The sequence below is a fragment of the Gymnodraco acuticeps genome, unplaced genomic scaffold (assembly GCF_902827175.1).
Source record: "Gymnodraco acuticeps unplaced genomic scaffold, fGymAcu1.1, whole genome shotgun sequence".
NCBI lineage: Eukaryota > Metazoa > Chordata > Actinopteri > Perciformes > Bathydraconidae > Gymnodraco > Gymnodraco acuticeps.
Genome location: NW_022992101.1, coordinates 267850 through 287270, shown reverse-complemented (window position 1 = coordinate 287270; position 19421 = coordinate 267850). Strand labels below are relative to the sequence as shown.

The window sequence follows — 19421 nt, the reverse complement described above, 5'->3', positions numbered from 1 at the left end:
AGAGAGCTTTAATCCTTCACCCACTGTTCTTTTCTGTAACATTTCCAAATATGCCTCCACATCTCCTCCACTTAAACAACAACTGATCACCTCTGGTATTAAAAGCACTGAACATATGACAATCAATCAGCGCCCTGTATCTCCTGCTGTCCCGCTCTTTTGAGGGTTCATCAATCATTAACCTAATCTACTTACTGAAAAACTCCCACAGTGTTTGCATGAGAACTCAATGATAAGCTATTTGAAGTTGAATGTGGTGATGGGACGACCATTGACATGGACTAAACTGTTTGCTAATCTGTGGCTGCCTTTGATTCCTCTGAAATCAGGAAGCAGCCCAACTGCAGAATGAAGAGCAGTGATTGGGTTTGCATGACTGCTGTGTTTCAAGCAACGATCCTCCAAACAACAACCACTTGTACTGAAATATCTTTAGAATCAATTCAACTGTCCATGACCTAAAGGCTATGCTGACAAGTAAGTGTAAACCCAAAGAAGTTACAAGAGCTTGAGAAAATTAGGGCAACTGATTGACTTGATAAAAAAAAGGCAAATGTTTTCAGAGCTTAAATATTTTTGACACTTGCATCAATAAACAACGGATATGAGTTATATATATATATATATATATATATATTGTATCTTTGAATCAGATTTGACTTAATCCACAACATAGAATCAAAAACAATCTGTTAGATTAACTCAAAAACGAAGAACATTTCAGAGGAACTCAAAATATTGAAGGTATGTAGAACTTTTTTGAAACTGATAGGTTTCCACTACTTCATCTTTTTAATTATTTTGAACATCTGGGTATGCAGTGTATCTGAGTGATAGTTATTTGTGCATCATTTGAATAAAAGCCGGATTGCGTATCTATTACAGATTATTATGAGCTGCTGCCTGCAAAACTCCACCAATCCCAGTTATAGATTATTTAAGTACTTTTTAGGCAAGTACTTTCCATATCACTGATAACTGATTCACTTTAAAAATGTTATTTAAAAAGCATGATAAACGTTGATGCTGAAATGCTTACACATATAAAGAGTTTCACAAAAGCAGCCTGCTTTAACTTGGTGTTTATAAAGGCCCTTTTTTTGTTTCTTTTTCAAATGTGTCCTTACAATTCATTTGATCATTCCAATGTTATCCCCATGTATTGAATTTGCTTCATTGTAGTGCACTGACTGAATTGTTCCCTCCTCTGACTAGGATTATGTTGGTATTTCAAAAGCCTCATTATTTATTTATCTTTTCAATTATCATATTTATTTGAGGTGAATTGTTTGTTTTCACTATTTTATTCTGTCTTATATGGTCTATAATTAAACCAATTGCAATTCCAACAAATGTAAAATAATAAATCACGGTCAGAAACCAGCTGAGCTACATCCAAAGATGACACATTTATATTACCACAAAAATAGTTTATTAAATGTGACAAAACAGAACATCATGTGCTACATTGATTATTTAATTGAATATCACATTTGAAGGCAACAGCCCATAGACTTATGAGTGTTTATCACCCAGACGACAGAAGATAACAGTTCATTTACAGTGATCCACAACACAGAAACAACACAAATACAGCGAGTACTATTATATACAAAAAGACTGTTGTTCAGTAGAGATGACAGTCATAGTGAAAGGCACTTAACGCATGGGGAAACGTTATTGGGGTTTGATTTACACCTAAATATTACACCAGGCTATAGTCAACCTGTGTCAACCTGGAGTAAAAAGACCATGGGCCGTAGGGGGGAGGGGGGGCAGCAGAAGCCAGCGCCCCTGTAACCCTGAGCTTGGACCCCCGTGTGGCCCCCCTGCAAAGCAATATTTTATAATATTACAATTTATAGCGTTGCAGCAAAGACTACTGTTATAGGGTCCGCATTCAATGTGATCTCCAATAATCCTATTTGATAAAACTGTACCTGAGTCATTGGTCTAAGAGCACACCAATTATGGTGTTTTATGTTTTTTATGGACTATGACTTGAACTGAACAAAAACTGTTGAAGTCTATTTTGTCCTGCATGAAATGGGCCCCTCTCATAAAGTAGCTGCATGGCCCCAGCAAGGCCCCCTCAGTAAAGGGCCTGAATATGAAGGGAGAGGCTGAAGAGGAGCTGATGATCTTCATCACCCAGCTGGTGGATCAGATTCAGTGGAACTGTGACAAAGGTCAATGGTTCAGTGTGAACCCGTCGTCCTCTATGTCCAGCTCCTGGTCTGTATCCTCTGACACATCAGAGTCCAGCTCTGAGTGCTGCTGCGTCTGGTTTTGCTGCTGGTTCTGGTTCTGCTGGTTCTGCTGGTTCTGGTCCTGCTGGTTCTGGCTCTGCTGGTCCTGCTGGTTCTGCCGCTGCGGGGACACGGAACGCCCGCAGCGGGCCGCCTGCAGCTCTGAGGCCGGGGCAGTGAGTCTCTGCTCCGGGCTCTGGATCCCGCAGGAGTCGGAGGTCTCGTCTCCTTTACTCCTCCCCGCGGAACCTTCATCCTCCACCTCCCTCTTCACTCCCTGGGGATTTTCCTGATGCGATCAGGGAAATATTGTTAGTGAATAAAGGACAGTGTGGTCGGTCGCGCAGGCTAATAATAAAGATGAACCCTTTAGGGGACATTCGTCCAAACCTCTCACCTGTTTTAGTCTCCGCCACTTCGCTCTTCGATTCTGGAACCAGGTTTTAACCTGAAGGACAAAATGAGAAAAAATAAATAATCTGTTTGTTTTTAGGATGATTCAATTAAGCATTATAACAAATGTCAAATAGAGGCTATACGTGCTAAAATACACCTAACATCGAGATGCTTTTTATGCGCCTTTTTTTCATTTGTTAAAAAATATTTTTAGGGCTTCACCAGGTGGTCAGAACATGTCTATAATGACCGGGTTTCATCTGCAGACACCGTATTTTACAAGATTTTAAAACATTATAATTTAACAATACTTTTCATTTGTTTATATTACACATTAATATTATAAACGAATCTTAATTCATATGAATAGCCTATATTCAAACTGAACCGACCAAAATGTCCTCCAAACATTTGAAATGCACTCCCGTAAAGGCCTACCGCACATTTAAAAGTTGGGGTCATTTATTGAATGTCCAATTAGGCCTACATTATTTTGTAGTGCCTCATTTAAAACATTTTCATAAACACAACTTCCGTAACAAGCTAACGGAATATATTTATATTGGCCGATTCATCTTTATTCCGCTGTCCCCTCACCTGTCTCTCGCTGAGCTGCAGCATCTTGGCCAGCCTCTTCCTCTCGGGCGGGGACAGGTACTTCTGCGTCTCGAACTTCTTCTCCAGCTCGATGGTCTGCTCGTTGGAGAACCGGACCTGCCCCCCCTTCCTCTTGTGGAGGGGCCGCTGCATGAAGGGGGTCCACATCAGGGGCTTGCCTGGGGCGGGGAGAAGAGACTCGGTTACCCTCACCATCCGAGCATACCGGGGGTCACTGAGCGATTCAGCACCGTAACGGAACATGCGCATACTGATACTGATATAGCCTATATAGGCTACATTATAAGTAAGAAAAACGATTGAGCCTACGTTTTAATTGTTCAATAATTGCTATGTCACTTAATTAAAATAATAATAAAAACGATCAAATATGCCTGAAATGAAAGAAATAACAGATTCATTGGTGACTTGATATTATTATTATTATTATTAGTGTTATTATGCGCTTACATTGGTTAATGTGTTAAATTAGCCTATTCACTTTTCAAATATAGACCTAACTGATGCCAACTGAAAGAGAAAAACGGCAGATTGCACATTGTAATAATATAAAGTGTATTGGTCTATTACAGTGTATTCTAACTTATTCTGAAGCCTATGTATATATTTTTTAACATTTACAGTTTATTTAATGTATTCTATATTAGTGATTGTAATGTTTGTTCTTCCTCTGTAAAGCACTTTTACTCTCATGTTGTCGAACTGTGCTTGATAAATAAACTGTTCCTACCTTGCCTTGCTTACAGGAACATATATTAAAGTGCATCAATCTGAAATATTTTAGGGTCTGCCCCTTCTTTAATCCAATATATATTTACGTATATCTTTTTTCATATTTACATTTTATCTTCCAATTTTATTTTAAATGTAGGCTATGTTAAAGTATTGTTCAATTCCTTGTAAACTGCTGTTACGAAGCATTTCCGATCTGGGATGGATAAGGCGGATCAAAATAATTCCCCTCACGATGTCTGTCACCAGAGGCCTGAGGCCTGAGGCCTGCGGCTTGTACTACGAATCAGGATGTTCGTTTAATAGCAAGCAAACTTCAGGGATTTCCGGTCTTACGAAGCTGGTTCACTTTTTAGCGGGCTAGATAATTTATGCTGAGCGGCTAGCCTGCTCCGGAGCAGGATAGGTTCCATGATAAGAGATCAACTCAGGGAAAGCACTGCCTGCTGACCAGGGGCGGACTGGCGGGAAAAAGTGGCCCGGGAATTAATTGACAGACAGGCCCACTTAATGCGCGGCATGTATCGGCCGGCCGGCGACGAAAGTATGTTACTTAACAAAAAACCCTATGCATTTTATGTTATTTTGGACAATTATTCATATAGTAATCACATTACCTGAGCCCTTGAGTTGCCTAGAGCAAAAATAGTTACGGCATATATTTAGTGATTTTAATGTTAACAGATCATTGATGCAATAACATTTTGACCCAATTTGCCTGACTTGACACATGGAATAAAACATGGTCGTAGGAAGCATCCTCAATGTGGGTGAGACAATTTAACAGGGGGTGTGGGCAGGTGGTGGACCTCACCTTCTCTAGGGGGGGTCCGGGGGCAAGCTCCCCCGGGAAGATTTGTTTTCTTCTTCTTCAACACCCATATAAAACAGAACTGTAAACAGATTAACTTTTTCTTTCAACATTTATTTGAACAGCAAATGAAGGCAAAAGTGACTGCACCCAAAACAATAAACCTGCTAGCTAACTAGCCTAAACTCAGTAACAGAATGTGGGCCACACGTTCTTCTCCACAGCCGCGCGACCTCTGAGTCAGACATCACTTCCCCCTTTTCTATCCTACGGGTACAGCCGTACAGCCACTCCCCCCTGAACCCTGTTGTAACAACATAATACACTTTTTGGGTATGCAGCTTGGGATGTGAGGACATGGCTTAGAAAGGGCGTGTTGCCTTCTGTCCTGCCAGTGTTGGCAGGACATGAATTAAAATGTCGAACTCGGACTTCATTTTAAGGACATTTCGGCCAGGGGTGTAGAGCTATATTTGTTTAAGCACCGGATTGGCAAAACAGGAGAGTGTGTGCACCAGTCTGCCTTGATCTATGTATTCATGTCTGTGACTCTCACAGTATCTGCTGCCCGCAGCTGTTTTATAGAAGGAAAACCTCCTTCACTTCATGAAATCTCTGCAGCACCAGGAGGCAGCGGGAGGGTTCACTCAGCCTCTGAGAAGAGGAGCGTGCAGTGCCTTTCACGCACCGCCTTTCACGCACCGCCTTCACTGTGTTTACCTCAGAATCATTAGAAAGGCTAAAGAGCGGTGTGGCTGATGTGTTTTAACCACACACACCTCTACACACACACACACACACACACACACACACACACACACACACACACACACACACACACACACACACACACACACACCACACACACATACACACACACACACACACACCACACACACACACACACACACACACACACATACACACACATACACACACACACACACACACACACACACACACACACACACACACCACACACACACACACGATTTGAAACGCAGACTTTTGTTCCTCCATGTTACGTTGTTATTGTTTCACTGAGCGGACCCGCACATTTTTTTCAAACGCTCCCCTTTTTGGTCCATCTGCGCGGTTTTGTGCATTTGACTTGGGGGGCCAGGCTGGGGCCAGTTATTTTCTGAGGGGGGCACAATAATGCAGGACGAAAAAGACAAAGACAGTATGAAGTAATTGCTCATAAGAAAACAATGCAATACAGTTATTGGTATTTGTTTCATTACACATATTTATTTCAGATAGGCCTACTTATAGTTACAGTTTTTACGCTCTAATGCAGGGGTCCTTTTTTAGGATGAGAGCTACTTTCAAAAATAAAACAAGTCGTGAGCTATACTTTTACTCATTTTTTTGTTTTTCGCTGTGTATATATTTAGCACATTTTAACATTATGATATGCTTACCTTTAACCTTTGTGTGCTGTTTGGGTCTGTGGGACCAATTTTCAGGGTTTACTAAAAGAAAATGTATGCAATTTAATTATTTTAACCTGCTTTATTTGGGGGTGGACCTTACATCCTCTAAGGGGGTCGGGGGGCATGCACCCCCGGGAAGATTTTATTTTTAAATGTTGAAGTTAAAAATATCAATCTGGTGCACTTTGAGCACAAAAGGAATTTATGGATATGGCTACAGCTCTCAGCACTCATATGAAAGAGAGCTATATGCTTTTCAATAATCCAAAGATAGATATAGAGTTGTGGTAAGTAGATAGAGTTTGCTATGATTGAGGTTTCGTTTATATAGGCCAGGATAGATTCTTTTAATTACATTTCCTTTTTTTTGTTGTGGATTTGTGACATTTTGGATTTACTTGGCAAGCTACTTATTGAGGGCTTGCGAATACCGGTAGCTCGCGATCACCGTGTTGGAGACCCCTGCAGTCTAATGGGTTCAACTAGAATGACAAATATCGTTAGTTGGCTATTCCGTCAGCCAAGAAATCGTTTAATCATAAACAGTTTTTTTCATTTTCAGGGGGGCCACAGGGGGGTCCAACCAGTGTTAGGGGGCACTGGCCCCCCATAGAACCGCCCCTGGTCCGCGGCACTGTGAGTGCAGACGTCGATGTGTCCCATTATCATTCATATCACATCATATCACATCATAATGTATCATATATTTCCTTATCTGAGTCAGCTGAGCCGTATCTGGCCGTGCAACACTCACAGTGTCACATACTGTATGCAGAAGTATTATTTTAAGCAACACATTAAGTTGACGAAACAATCGAGTCAAATGTAATTAAAGTCAGATCGTGTCTTAGACGGGGCAGTGATATCATAAACATGTTAATGTACGCATTCAAACACTTTTTCTTACTGTATTCACCTTGCAGGTGCAGCTATGTGGCTTTTATCCTGTATAAAGTGTTTAAGTCATGGATGTTTAAAGTTTTATTTCTTCATATGTCTAATATTATAGTTGACTTTTCATTCAGGAAGTATGACGCTGCGCTGTCAGTGCGCTTCTCCATGTTTGTGATTGGTCAAATGTTGCTAGCCCCGCCCCTTTCATGTGAACGCACATAACTAGGCAAAACTGGCTTGAGTTAACGAGTAGATAACCAGCGTCGTAGGACCGTTTAGCGAGAGCGCGTTTGTTTTTGGATTAGGTAAATTCATCAAACATATCCAGGTTATGATGAACCGGCTTCGTCGTACAGGCCTCTGGTCAGTGCTCCGTGTTGTTTCTCCTGATTGGAGAGTGTTTGTCTCTCAGTGAATGTTCTGGAACAGCAGCAGAGTGTGCAGGGCCCTCTTTAGGGAAGCTCGTGACACAGTAAACATTATGGGCAAATATCCGCTGCATGCTTCCTGCTGGGGGGGGAGATTCATGGCTGCTCCCCCGACACAGTGAATCTGATGCTGCGGTTCAAACTGCTGCAGAACTATTGCAGCTCCTTCAGAGGAAGTTACCTTATCCAGGGTGAGGATGAGGTGAACATATATTCTGAACACACTGACATCATGAAAGGGAGGTTTCAGTTGAATAAAGCTGAGAATAGTTACCATTACAAGTATAGGACCCCTTTGGAGTCCTTGAGAGTGGATGATATTTGCAGTTTTTTAAGAAAGTCCGATGTTTTTAATGTTTTTATGAGCAGTATAATCGTTTTTTGTTTTATTTATTTCTGCCGGAAATATGCTCTAAATGTTGTTTAATTCTCCAAATGAAACCTGTATGCTATGGCAGCTAGGCTACAGTAAAGCTATTCATGTTTAACATTCTAAATCTATTTTATATATTTACATTTGATTTATTAGTTAATGTTCTGATTGGAATAAAGTCCTAAGTGATCCTCGATTTTCCAAAATGTCTAACGAATTGAATTTAAATGGTTTATTGACAATATATACACACAAATGTAATAAATAATATATAGAGCCTGAACAGGAGGAATCGTCTTAATGAATGATGTGTGGCTGAAAAAACGCTTACTGTTTCCGTATAGGTATATAGCCTATTTAAAGATACGAAAATGTAAATGATATTGCAGGGCCAGTGGTGGACATTAAGGTTCATTCATCAAATACGCACACATGAGATAGGCTACTTGTATTTCACCTTATTTGTATTTCATGAAACTTTATAATTACAGGCCTTTTCCACTTTATCAGAGGCAAATATTGCTTTCCCTTTTTATCTTATCTTTGGTTGATTTAAATCAGATACTTAACACAAAATATGATTATCCTAATTGATGGTATCGTATATATTAGGTATAACAAAGTCGTCAAACTTTGTTTTTATTTAAAACGAGCCCCTTTCTCCTTTAAAGTAGCCTACAATTACATATGTTCTAAATGAGACCTTTTTAACATCCATTCTGTTCCATGCCCCCCCCCCCCCCCCTCGCCGCCAACCATAAAGAAAGTCACCACTTCCTCGCGGCCCTGCAGAGGAAGTGAACAATATGTGAAAAACGGATCCCGGGCTATCAGAGGCCGAGTGTTTCCTGAATATGTCTGTATTGAGGATGTCGATAAAATAATCAGCAGCGTGCAGCGGGCTCCCGAGGAAGCGGCTGGCCGGGCCGAGCCAGGAAACATCCAACAGCTCCGGGGCAGATTTACTCTCACACCGAGCAGCTTCCGTTAGGAGCGGAAGAGCCACACAAAGGCAGACGGTCCGCCTGTCACTGTCTGGGGGGGGGGGGGGGGGGGGAGCACCCGAGTACTTTTACTCTAGAAGGCCTACGGACAGTTTGGAGATGCTTGTACTTTACTTTAGTATTTACTACTTTTACTGTCGCTACTTTCACTATATTTAGATGCTAATACTTTGATAATTTTACTTGAGTAACATTTTGAATGCAGGACTTTTACTGTAACAGAGTATTCCTACACTTTGGTACTTCTGCTTTTACTCAAGTACAAGATCTGAGTACTTTTCCACCTTTGTACAGGACCATCGACCTGAGTTAAAAAAGAGAAAAATAAATCTGTTCAATGGGTTCAAATCCTAACGTGTTGCTATCAATGTTAAAATAAGTAAAAGTCCTGATCTCAAAATGTTACTTAAAATTACCTAAAGTAAAAGTAAAACCTATTCTCCACAACGGCCAACTTCAGAACAATAAAGTATCAGGTATGTAATTCAAGTATCACAAGTAAATGTCCTTTTTATACATGTAAGGGACTTTACTTTTTCTACTGACTACTACATTATATCAGCACATCGTGTGTTTTTATGTATAGAGTAACTAACTGTGAGGGTTAAATAAAGGAGGTGGATTTGAAGATTAAAGTAGCATTAAATGAAAATAATCAAGCGAAGTAAAAATATGTCAAAAATACTACTTAACTAGTACTTTAGTAAATGTACTTTGTTACTTCCCACCACTGTATTTCATGTATAAACTTCCAATGAATAAACCACCTGAATCCCCCTGATCCCACTACCACCTGATGCTTTTTGCCTTCCAGTCAATCAAAAACAATCTTAAACTCACTGTAACTTTTATTCTTTTATTTTAGACATGTCTTTTTCTATTTTAGCTTGTTTTAATTTGTATTCTATTGGCTTTAATATATAACTGTTTTTAAATGTTCTCATAACAAACGTGTTTCACTTGTAATATATATTAATGATTGTAAGGTTATGACAGTGATTTCTAAATAAAATGTCCTTGCTTTGCCTATACAGGAAAATATATGTAAGTATAATGAAACATAAATATTTTAGGGTTTGCTTTTTCTTAAACCCGATATATATGATTTATTTAAAGGTGTCATAAACAACATGTTTATGTGGGCTATAATAAAAAAACATATGCATTAAAATGAATTGTCCTACTTTTTAGGGGACATTTGGTGCTCAGAGGTACTTGAAAACACACACACACACACACACACACACACAACACACAACACACACACACACACACACACACACACACACACACACACACACACACACACACACCACACACACCAACACATACAAAGCAGTGAAATAACAAGTGATTGAGAGCCCATTTTTTAGTCACCGGCTGATTCGCTCCTCTGATGTTTCAGAACAATGGCAGTCAGGAAAAAGAGTCAAGGTTGCCATGCCCCCCCCCCCCCCCCCCCCCATCACCACCAGCAGCAGACGGAATGGATAAGCCTGCTGCTGCTATTGTGGCCCCCAAATATGTCTGTCACAATAACAAAGTGACTCATATGTGCGTGGTCAGGCAGAAGGCCTCATGCAGAACTCTGTTGGTTCCAAGAAGAGCTGAAGTCTTTCCCTCTGCAATGTGTTTATGTGGGCTGCCTGTAACCGTCTACAGCCGATATGCATGCTTGACCTAGCGTGGTATATATGCAAAACGGTTTCGTTGACTCTGAAACGAGGCTTGGCAAGACAGAAACGTGTTTAAAGCAAAGGGTGAAACTATTGCTGAAATCAAGTTTGGTTTCTTTACAATATTAAAATAACAAAAATGCAAGGATGACTAATTAAAAGTGAGGATTTGTATGCAGTCTGATAACAGACGCACTGACTGATGTGTCATTAGGCCAACAGTGGAACTGACGAGCTTTGTCACAACAAAAACATGATCTCTGTGGGTGGTTCTGTAAATGGCATTCCATTTAGAGTTCACAGGCTTTATGTCATACAGACACAGTTATACATAAGTGATTAACGTATACACATAATAAATAGTATGAATGCCCCAAAATATAATCTATGACTTTTACGCACGCTTACGCACATACTCACCGAGAGGGTCGTGCCTCAGCAGCGCCTGTGCGTACTATCCCCCATGGAGCGGTGGTGGTGGTGGTGGTGTGGTGGTGGTGGTGGTGGAACGGGTAGATGGAGGCCAACAGCGAAAGCCCCGGCGGATGACGTAGGTGAACGCAAGCGGCGGCGTGGTGAGACAGCGCCGGGTGGATCGGGGTGGGTTAATAAATCGGGGGTCCTGTACGGCGAGATGAGACTGGTGAAGGAGGAGTTGGGGCGACGGGAGGGTCGGTGTAGGCATGATCGGAGTGGAGCAGGAGGAATGAGGAGGAAGATGGGGAGGTGGTGGAGGCAGTCCTCCCCAGGATGTCCTCGATGTAGAAGGGTGTCGGGTGGGCCGGCTGGGATGGGAGTCGGTGCGTAAAGCGGGACGCTCATGGTGCTGCGCGCTGGAACCGAGTTAAAGGAAAGCTGCGTCCCTCTTTTCTCTCCCTAACGCCTTCCTCTTTCTCAGAACAACTTCTTTATATCCTACTAACATCCACTTTGACTCACAGTACAAACTTCAGTCCACTGAAACGCGTAACAGAGAGTCTTCCATGCAGGAGGTGACCGTTAGAGTGTTTTGTTTGTCCATCAGGTTGCGGTGGTGTCTCGCTGGTGCTTGGTCCAACTGTTGGGGGCTGTTATCTGGCTGCAGGCGGAGAAGGGAGGAGATAAGAGGACGGCCAACTTCCTGCAGGTGGCCAGCGGGCGTTTCTGATTGGCTCACTCGCGCCTCCAATGGAGCCTACAGTGATCAGATGACCTGAGAGAAGAGATAGCTGTACTTCAGGAGAATCAGTTCACTACAGCGGCAGCCTATCATGTGTTAACCAGATGTACTGAGTGATATAATGCTATAACGATGACTTAACAAATAGGTTTTTGTTTTTTTAAAGCCAAAAGTCGTTATTCACTACAACACTAAAGCCTAAATCTCATCACACGACTAGAAAGCGCAATAGCCACAATGGTTCGTGGTTATTGCGACCGATCATAGACTCTGGAAAGCAGAAATCGTGTGTCTTCAATGGAAAACAAGTCCAATATTTAAACATGTTTTTCTTTCAATTGATCGGAAATAAAAAAGACAAGTACGAAATTATGTAAAAGATCTAAAAAATAGCACAAATTAAAATGTCTGCATTTAAAATCTTACCAAAGTAGCACATAAGTAAGCACCTGAAGTGTCCTACTGTCAGATTGTTATATATTTTCTGATTATTAATGAGTTGGTTTTAATTGTTGGATGAAGAGAGATCATTATGAGGTTATTGATGACCTGCTGTTTTGCCCATTTATTGTTAAGTTAAGTTGTCTTCTCCAACTTCTCTGCTAAACCAAATCTGACACTCTTTACAGACATGCTAGCTAAAAGTTCATTTGGAGGCTCTTTTTAATGTGAGTTTTGGTGATGCCTTCCTACATGCTGCATTCAGTAACATTAAGTCCTACAAACACAGGCCATTATATTTCACACTTTGTCCATTTATTTAATGTGACCTCTAAATATCATATTGTTTCAAACTAAACTAAATAACTATTTTATTACATGTTTATTACGATGATAGGTGTTCAGTTCATACGTTCTATTTCTGACCAATAATGGTACTTTGAAATGTGTGAGTCTTTCATTACCCAACTAAATGAATGGAGTCAATCAAATTCTGAATAAAGTACTAAATGCTGTATTTATAGATTGTTGGCCTGTAGCTAATCCAATTTATACAGGATTCCAATAATTCCAATAATACAGGATCCTGTAAAAATATCCAGAATGAACCCTGCAGTAAACTCCCCCAGGACCAAACCCTGGTTTTGCCCATCCTAACGTGCGTTAAATGGTTATTTGACTAATCACACAGTTAGAGTGTATCTCTAATAATGTAGTACAGAATAACTGCAATCCACACCCCTGACGGTGAGCTGTAAGAGAGTGATTAACTCACTATTTGAATGTTTTGGAGTTTTCCTGTGAAATCCACCGATCAGGTGATAATGATCATGGCGACAAATGCAAATCGCTTTAATGGCTGACTTAGTGCATGTTTACCCCCCTCACACACGTTTCCACAGGGTGTTAAACAATAACTGATAACTTGTGTGTTCCACAGTTACACCACGGACACAACACAGTTGCTTTTTTTTACGACTATACGGTCACAAGTCACGCTTCAGTGTTGGGAGGAAGTCCTGGGGCCATCATTTATCACGCCGTGCGTGGGGATTCACGTGGGAAGGTTTGCTTACGTAGTAGAAATCTAAACAATAGGTACAGACATTTTCCAACATTTTCCAATTCACCAAACATTGCGTACCGGCGAGGAAAGTGCGTACAGCACTTCCTACGCCGTTTCCCTTTATAAATCACAATCGACTCGAAATGCGGTGCAGGTTTTGCGGGCTTCACGTAACGCCCATATTTGCCTATAAATACTCAAAGAAACGCCCATTCTTTCATTCATTCATCCATTCATTCATTCTGACTGACTTTATGAAGAAGATCGCAGGAAATGACGACAGAACAGCTAAAAAGACATCTCACACCGTGTCAGATTTTGGTTCTTTTGGGGGGAGGTCGAGATAAATCATATTTTTGGTGGATGCAGTTTGAACCAAGAGTAGCAGCATGGAGGTCGGATCGTCACCAAAATAAATAAATAAGTGGTCTGAAAAAGATTCATGACAAAACACACATAGCCTTCCTCAGGCAGTGTATTTTGTACCGGGGACAGGAGACACCCCCTTGATGAGAGACTGTAAGAAATGATCGGGGAATCCCTCCGGTGTGGAGTCATGACGACTGGATCTGAATTATGTTTTCGTATTTGGTGGTTTGTGTCCCAGCTGTCGATCAGCTGTGGCGCAGCGTCTCCACTGCAGCCCTGTGGCTACTCAACCCCCCCCCCCCCCCCCCCCCCCCCGCAGCAACTCTATATCCACCAGTTAAAGGAAATACAACTAATGTGTTGTGTTATATCAGCTGTACAATTTACCACATATGGTGTTCTTAGCTTCCATAACTCCTGTGTTTTACGAGCGACTTATCAAGTCTTAGCAAACGGCATAAAACATGATTAAACATGGTAGTATATAAAACCATGCTCGTACAACCCTATAGAAATGCAAAACCCGCATCATTTATGAGAAAACGTTTCATAAATTAACACAACATATTCGAGGTGGTTTTAAATAACATTTCCGTATTTATTTATTTCTCCAAGTTATGTTTTTTGTGTGCACTGAGGAGTCTCAAACAGGCGTTTGTTTAATCATTTTAAGATGGCTTTAATCAATGTTTGAAAATGAATTCTTCATAAATGATAAATGAGAGGTAACATTTTGTTTATGGTATTATTTCCACATATTTCTCTCCATTCTTCTTCCTTCTGCCAACGGTGTCGCAGTTTCTCGTCTCTCCCGTTGTTGTGCTTAGTGCGTACGCATGGGTTAGAGTTTGGCGTGGAGGAGCCATGGATGTATAATAAGAGGGAGGATCCGCACGTTTCCCGTGAAGTTTAGTAGTTTTATAAATCGCAAACATTGCGTAGAAACTGGCGTACGCCATTTTTTGAGCGTATATCCCTTTATAAATGAGGCCCCAGAGCTGCTCACTGATAAATATCAATGGACCTCAATAGTTCAATTATCTGATTCGTCTTTTAAAGCGCGCGCCGCTACTGCCAACTTTCTAATAGCTGTAATTTAGATAAAGTGGACTCAGAGAGCAAACAGGGGTATTAGCAGCCTTGAAGACATGAAAGAAGAGAGCAAACGGCTAATATTTGGACTGAGACAATGATTGCAGCGCATTGATCCGGCCGGCGTCAGGCTCCTGTCCGGCAGAGACTGATCACTCCTCAGCCCCTCTGCTGCCGCCAGCTGGCGCCATGTCAGCCTATATATGTAACCATCAACAATCCAAAGAAGTCTCACAGATAGGACGGAGTTTTCCACAGTCTCCTACTATGAAAACACATCAGTATTATTTCTATGAACAAAAAAAAGTGGTAAGGAAATCACTTTCAATCACTTGGTAATGAAAAGTGGTGGGGACTGGGGACAGAGGTGGAATAATTACTAAGATGGTTTTACTTAAGTAAAAGTAGCAATACCAAAGGGTAAAAAATGCTCTATCGCAACTAAAGGTCCTGAATCACAATTATTATTTAAGTAAAAAATCCAAAAGTAGCCTATTGGCATCAAGTTATACTTAAAGTACCAAAAGTAAACGTACTCATTGGCCTAAAGGCCTATGATACTGGGTTATGGTCAGAGGAGGAGGAAGTACTCAGATCATTTTCGTTAGTAAAAGAAGCAATACATAATGTCAAAATACTCCATTACAAGGAAAGGGTCCTACATTCTGAAGTAGACGTATACAGTATTATCAAGAGAAAATTCATAGAAAGTATAAAAAGCATGTGTGATATATTATTATATACATTATTAGATTGTTAAAATGGTTGCATCAAGCAGTGTTTTACTGTTGTACACAACGTTTTGTAATATATTATACATAAATAGTTTTACTTTTGTGTACTGCTTGATGAATCATTATAAGGTTTATCAGATGTGTATTAATGCAACATCTTAAAGGTAACACAAATATCCTGGTTTGCTTACGGTGTTGGTAACATTAGCTATGTTAACATGCAGCAGCTAAGTTAGCTTAAAGGTCCCCTATTATACTGTTTTTCATCAACATGTTATAGTTCTCAGATATATATTCAAAACATGTCCCTGAAGTGTTTGGCTCCAAACACCAAACAGATCATTGCAGCATTACCCATAATCCCCTCTGTTTCAGCATTGTTTCCAAAGTGCTGATTCTCTGTCTGTTGCTAGATGAAAATAAGGAGCCCCTCCCCACGCCCCTCTGAGAGACATTTGGTTACAAAGAACTCAATGGTGCTCTAGGAGGAGATTCAGGTGATAAGGTGGGTTACCTTGGTTGCTGATTGGCTACACAACCCAAAAAACATTATGACATCATAAGGTGGCCAAAATGAAGAAGAGGGGACACATGTTGATGTAGAAGAGACATGGAGAAGAGGGGGGACATGTTGATGTAGAAGAGACATGAAGAAGAGGGGACACATGTTGATGTAGAAGAGACATGAAGAAGAGGGGACACATGTTGATGTAGAAGAGACATGGAGAAGAGGGGACACATGTTGATGTAGAAGAGACATGAAGAAGAGGGGACACATGTTGATGTAGAAGAAACATGGAGAAGAGGGGACACATGTTGATGAAGAAGAGACATGGAGAAGAGGGGACACATGTTGATGTAAAAGAGACATGAAGAAGAGGGGACACATGTTGATGTAGAAGAGACATGAAGAAGAGAGGACACATGTTGATGTAGAAGAGACATGAAGAAGAGGGGACACATGTTGATGTAGAGGAGACATGAAGAAGAGGGGACACATGTTGATGTAGAAGAGACATGAAGAAGAGGGGGACACATGTTGATGTAGAAGAGACATGAAGAAGAGGGGACACATGTTGATGTAGATGAGACATGAAGAAGAGGGGACACATGTTGATGTAGAAGAGACATGAAGAAGAGGGGACACATGTTGATGTAGAAGAGACATGAAGAAGAGGGGACACATGTTGAGGAGAAGAGACATGAAGAAGAGGGGACACATGCTGATATAGAAGAGACATGGAGAAGAGGGGACACATGTTGATGTAGAAGAGACATGAAGAAGAGGGGACACATGTTGATGTAGAAGAGACATGAAGAAGAGGGGACACATGTTGATGTAGAAGAGACATGGAGAAGAGGGGACACTTGTTGATGTGGAAGAGACATAAAGAAGAGGGGACACATGTTGATGTAGAAGAGACATGAAGAAGAGGGGACACGTGTTGATGTAGAAGAGACATGAAGAAGAGGGGACACATGTTGATGTAGAAGAGACATGAAGAAGAGGGAACACATGTTAATGTAGAAGAGACATGAAGAAGAGGGGACACATGTTGATTGTAGAAGAGACATGAAGAAGAGGGGACACATGTTGATGTAGAAGAGACATGAAGAAGAGGGGACACATGTTGATGTAGAAGAGACATGAAGAAGAGACATGAAGAAGAGGGGCCACATGTTGATGTAGAAGAGACATGGAGAAGAGGGGACACATGTTGATGTAGAAGAGACATGAAGAAGAGGGGACACATGTTGATGTAGAAGAGACATGGAGAAGAGGGGACACATGTTGATGTAGAAGAGACATGAAGAAGAGGGGACACATGTTGATGTAGAAGAGACATGAAGAAGAGGGGACACATGTTGATGTAGAAGAGACATGGAGATGAGGGGACACATGTTGATGTAGAAGAGACATGAAGAAGAGGGGACACATGTTGATGTAGAAGAGACATGAAGAAGAGGGGACACATGTTGATGTAGAAGAGACATGGAGATGAGGGGACCACATGTTGATGTTTGCATAATAGGTGACCTTTAATTTAACTGTGTGGCGTATCTGCAATATGAGATAACTTCATGCATGCTCTGATGTTATATGAGTTATAAGTTCAGTGATTGTCTGGTTACACATCAGTTTTTGACTAATGCTAAAGAGGCCCTATTATACTTCAGAATTGTCCCTTTCCTGCAGTGTGTTATATATGTCTTTGTGCATGTAAATGGTCTGCAAAGGCTAAAATCCATGTTCCCTCCAGAGGGAGTTTCGCCCCCCTCTTTTTTCAGTCCTGTTTTTGAGCATAAAGACACTGGTAGCTCTCTCCCTGGAGAGCTGGGTTTTTGCTCTCGGTAAGGTTCTCTCAGACTTGGGAAATATCTCTCGAATTTCTTTGTTGAATGAGCGGAATGAATTGTTGATGTGTGTTGAAAGTTTAGTACCCTGCCACCCGTGAGGAAAGGTCCTCCGAATTCATGCGGGACTAGTTGAAGTTTACGAATGCGGAAATTAGCGGAATGAATTGATGTGTGTTGAAAGTTTAGTATGTGCTTTTTATTATCGCCGGTCATTGATGAGGAGATGCCTCTAAATTCTGTCGGACGATTTTAAATGTCACAACTGAATTGGGCAGTTTAAGTTACAATTTAGTGTAATAAATGTAAAACTGTGAATTGAGGTTTCATATTAGAACATGGCCACAGCATGATATGTTTAGTATGATTATAATGTTGTAACGAGAGAAGGTAGAAACCCTGTATAAGTGTGGACCTATTTTTCTTCAAATAAACTGATCGCACCTTTTGGATTGGGACAACTTAAAAGACATCTGCGCTCTCCTCTCCTGCTTCAAAGGTAAGATTGCACCCTGCCACACTCACCCTTAGGTAGGGCCACACCTCATTTACTGATATCAAAATCCTTCGGGATCGCTTAAACAGACTTAGTGGGTCATCTGAATTGAAACAGCAGTTCATTGAACCTGGTTCTCCAGGAGTTAATAGAGGTGAGATCTTGCTGACGTTGGTGGATCTGAGCAGTGGTGTAGTGGGCGTTGGACGCGGGGGTACGCCGTACCCCCACTTATTTGGAGCACAATCTTTTTTTTAATAGTCTAATAAATATAAAATCATTGCCAGTGTTATCAGTTGCAAGTGTGCATTTGTTGTAATAATGACAAAAACATAATACATTTCACAGTAATTATAATACAAAATAAAAACGATTTCCTTAAAGAATTATGATTCATCATCACGCTCATGACCCCGCGGCGAGCTGGGGGTGTGTCACTGACACACCCACGGCGAGCCAGCTCACTGCCCGCCGATTTTGCGGTAGCTCTTTCCCTCAAGAACTCTAACGAAAAAGCTCTATAATGGCAGGCAAACATTTTTTACTTGACTTCTTTTCTAAAAAGAATATAATTCACAAGAAGAAAGAGGCTAGCAGCACCGAAGCTACAAGTGAAGTTGCTACTAGTATAGGCCTACATCACCAGAAGAGCCGCCTAAAGACGTGGATAATGCTAGCACTAACGTCAACGTTTAGCTGCGCTAGCAACGTTCCGCTGGCTAGCTCAAGCTCACCTTTCCCAGAGGTATGGACGGAGGCGATGTGGCGGAGGAAACAAGAGGCTACCCGTGGATACACTGCAAAGCTGGGAAACTGGGCTGCAAAGTTTGTTCATCCATTTCGGATGTATCAGTCTTCAAAACGCAAGGTGTCTGTGTGTGTGTGGTGTGTGTGTGTGTGTGTGTGTGTGTGTGTGTGTGTGTGTGAAAAGCAGCGCTGTCTGCTTATTTGCAATGTAGGCTAGGCCTAATCAGAATAATTTCAAGTCCAGATCATCGTCTGCTTAGTTGCAATACTGTAGTTTATGCAATTTAGGCATATAAATTGTTTATGTAATTTATATGCCAGTGTGTCCATGGTTTTGAGTCTGTG

General features: G+C 41.2%; 1 protein-coding gene across 1 annotated transcript; it reads right to left on the bottom strand.

Moving 5' to 3' along the window:
• Nucleotides 1-1415: 1415 nt before the first annotated feature.
• On the bottom strand, nucleotides 1416-12073 carry hhex (hematopoietically expressed homeobox). Its single transcript, XM_034202967.1, is given in 9 exon segments — nucleotides 1416-2538; nucleotides 2647-2697; nucleotides 3243-3421; nucleotides 11038-11095; nucleotides 11097-11234; nucleotides 11236-11277; nucleotides 11279-11324; nucleotides 11326-11405; nucleotides 11407-12073. Coding segments are annotated over 9 exon segments (975 nt in total). The 5' UTR covers nucleotides 11440-12073; the 3' UTR covers nucleotides 1416-2190.
• Between the last annotated feature and the right edge of the window lie 7348 nt (nucleotides 12074-19421).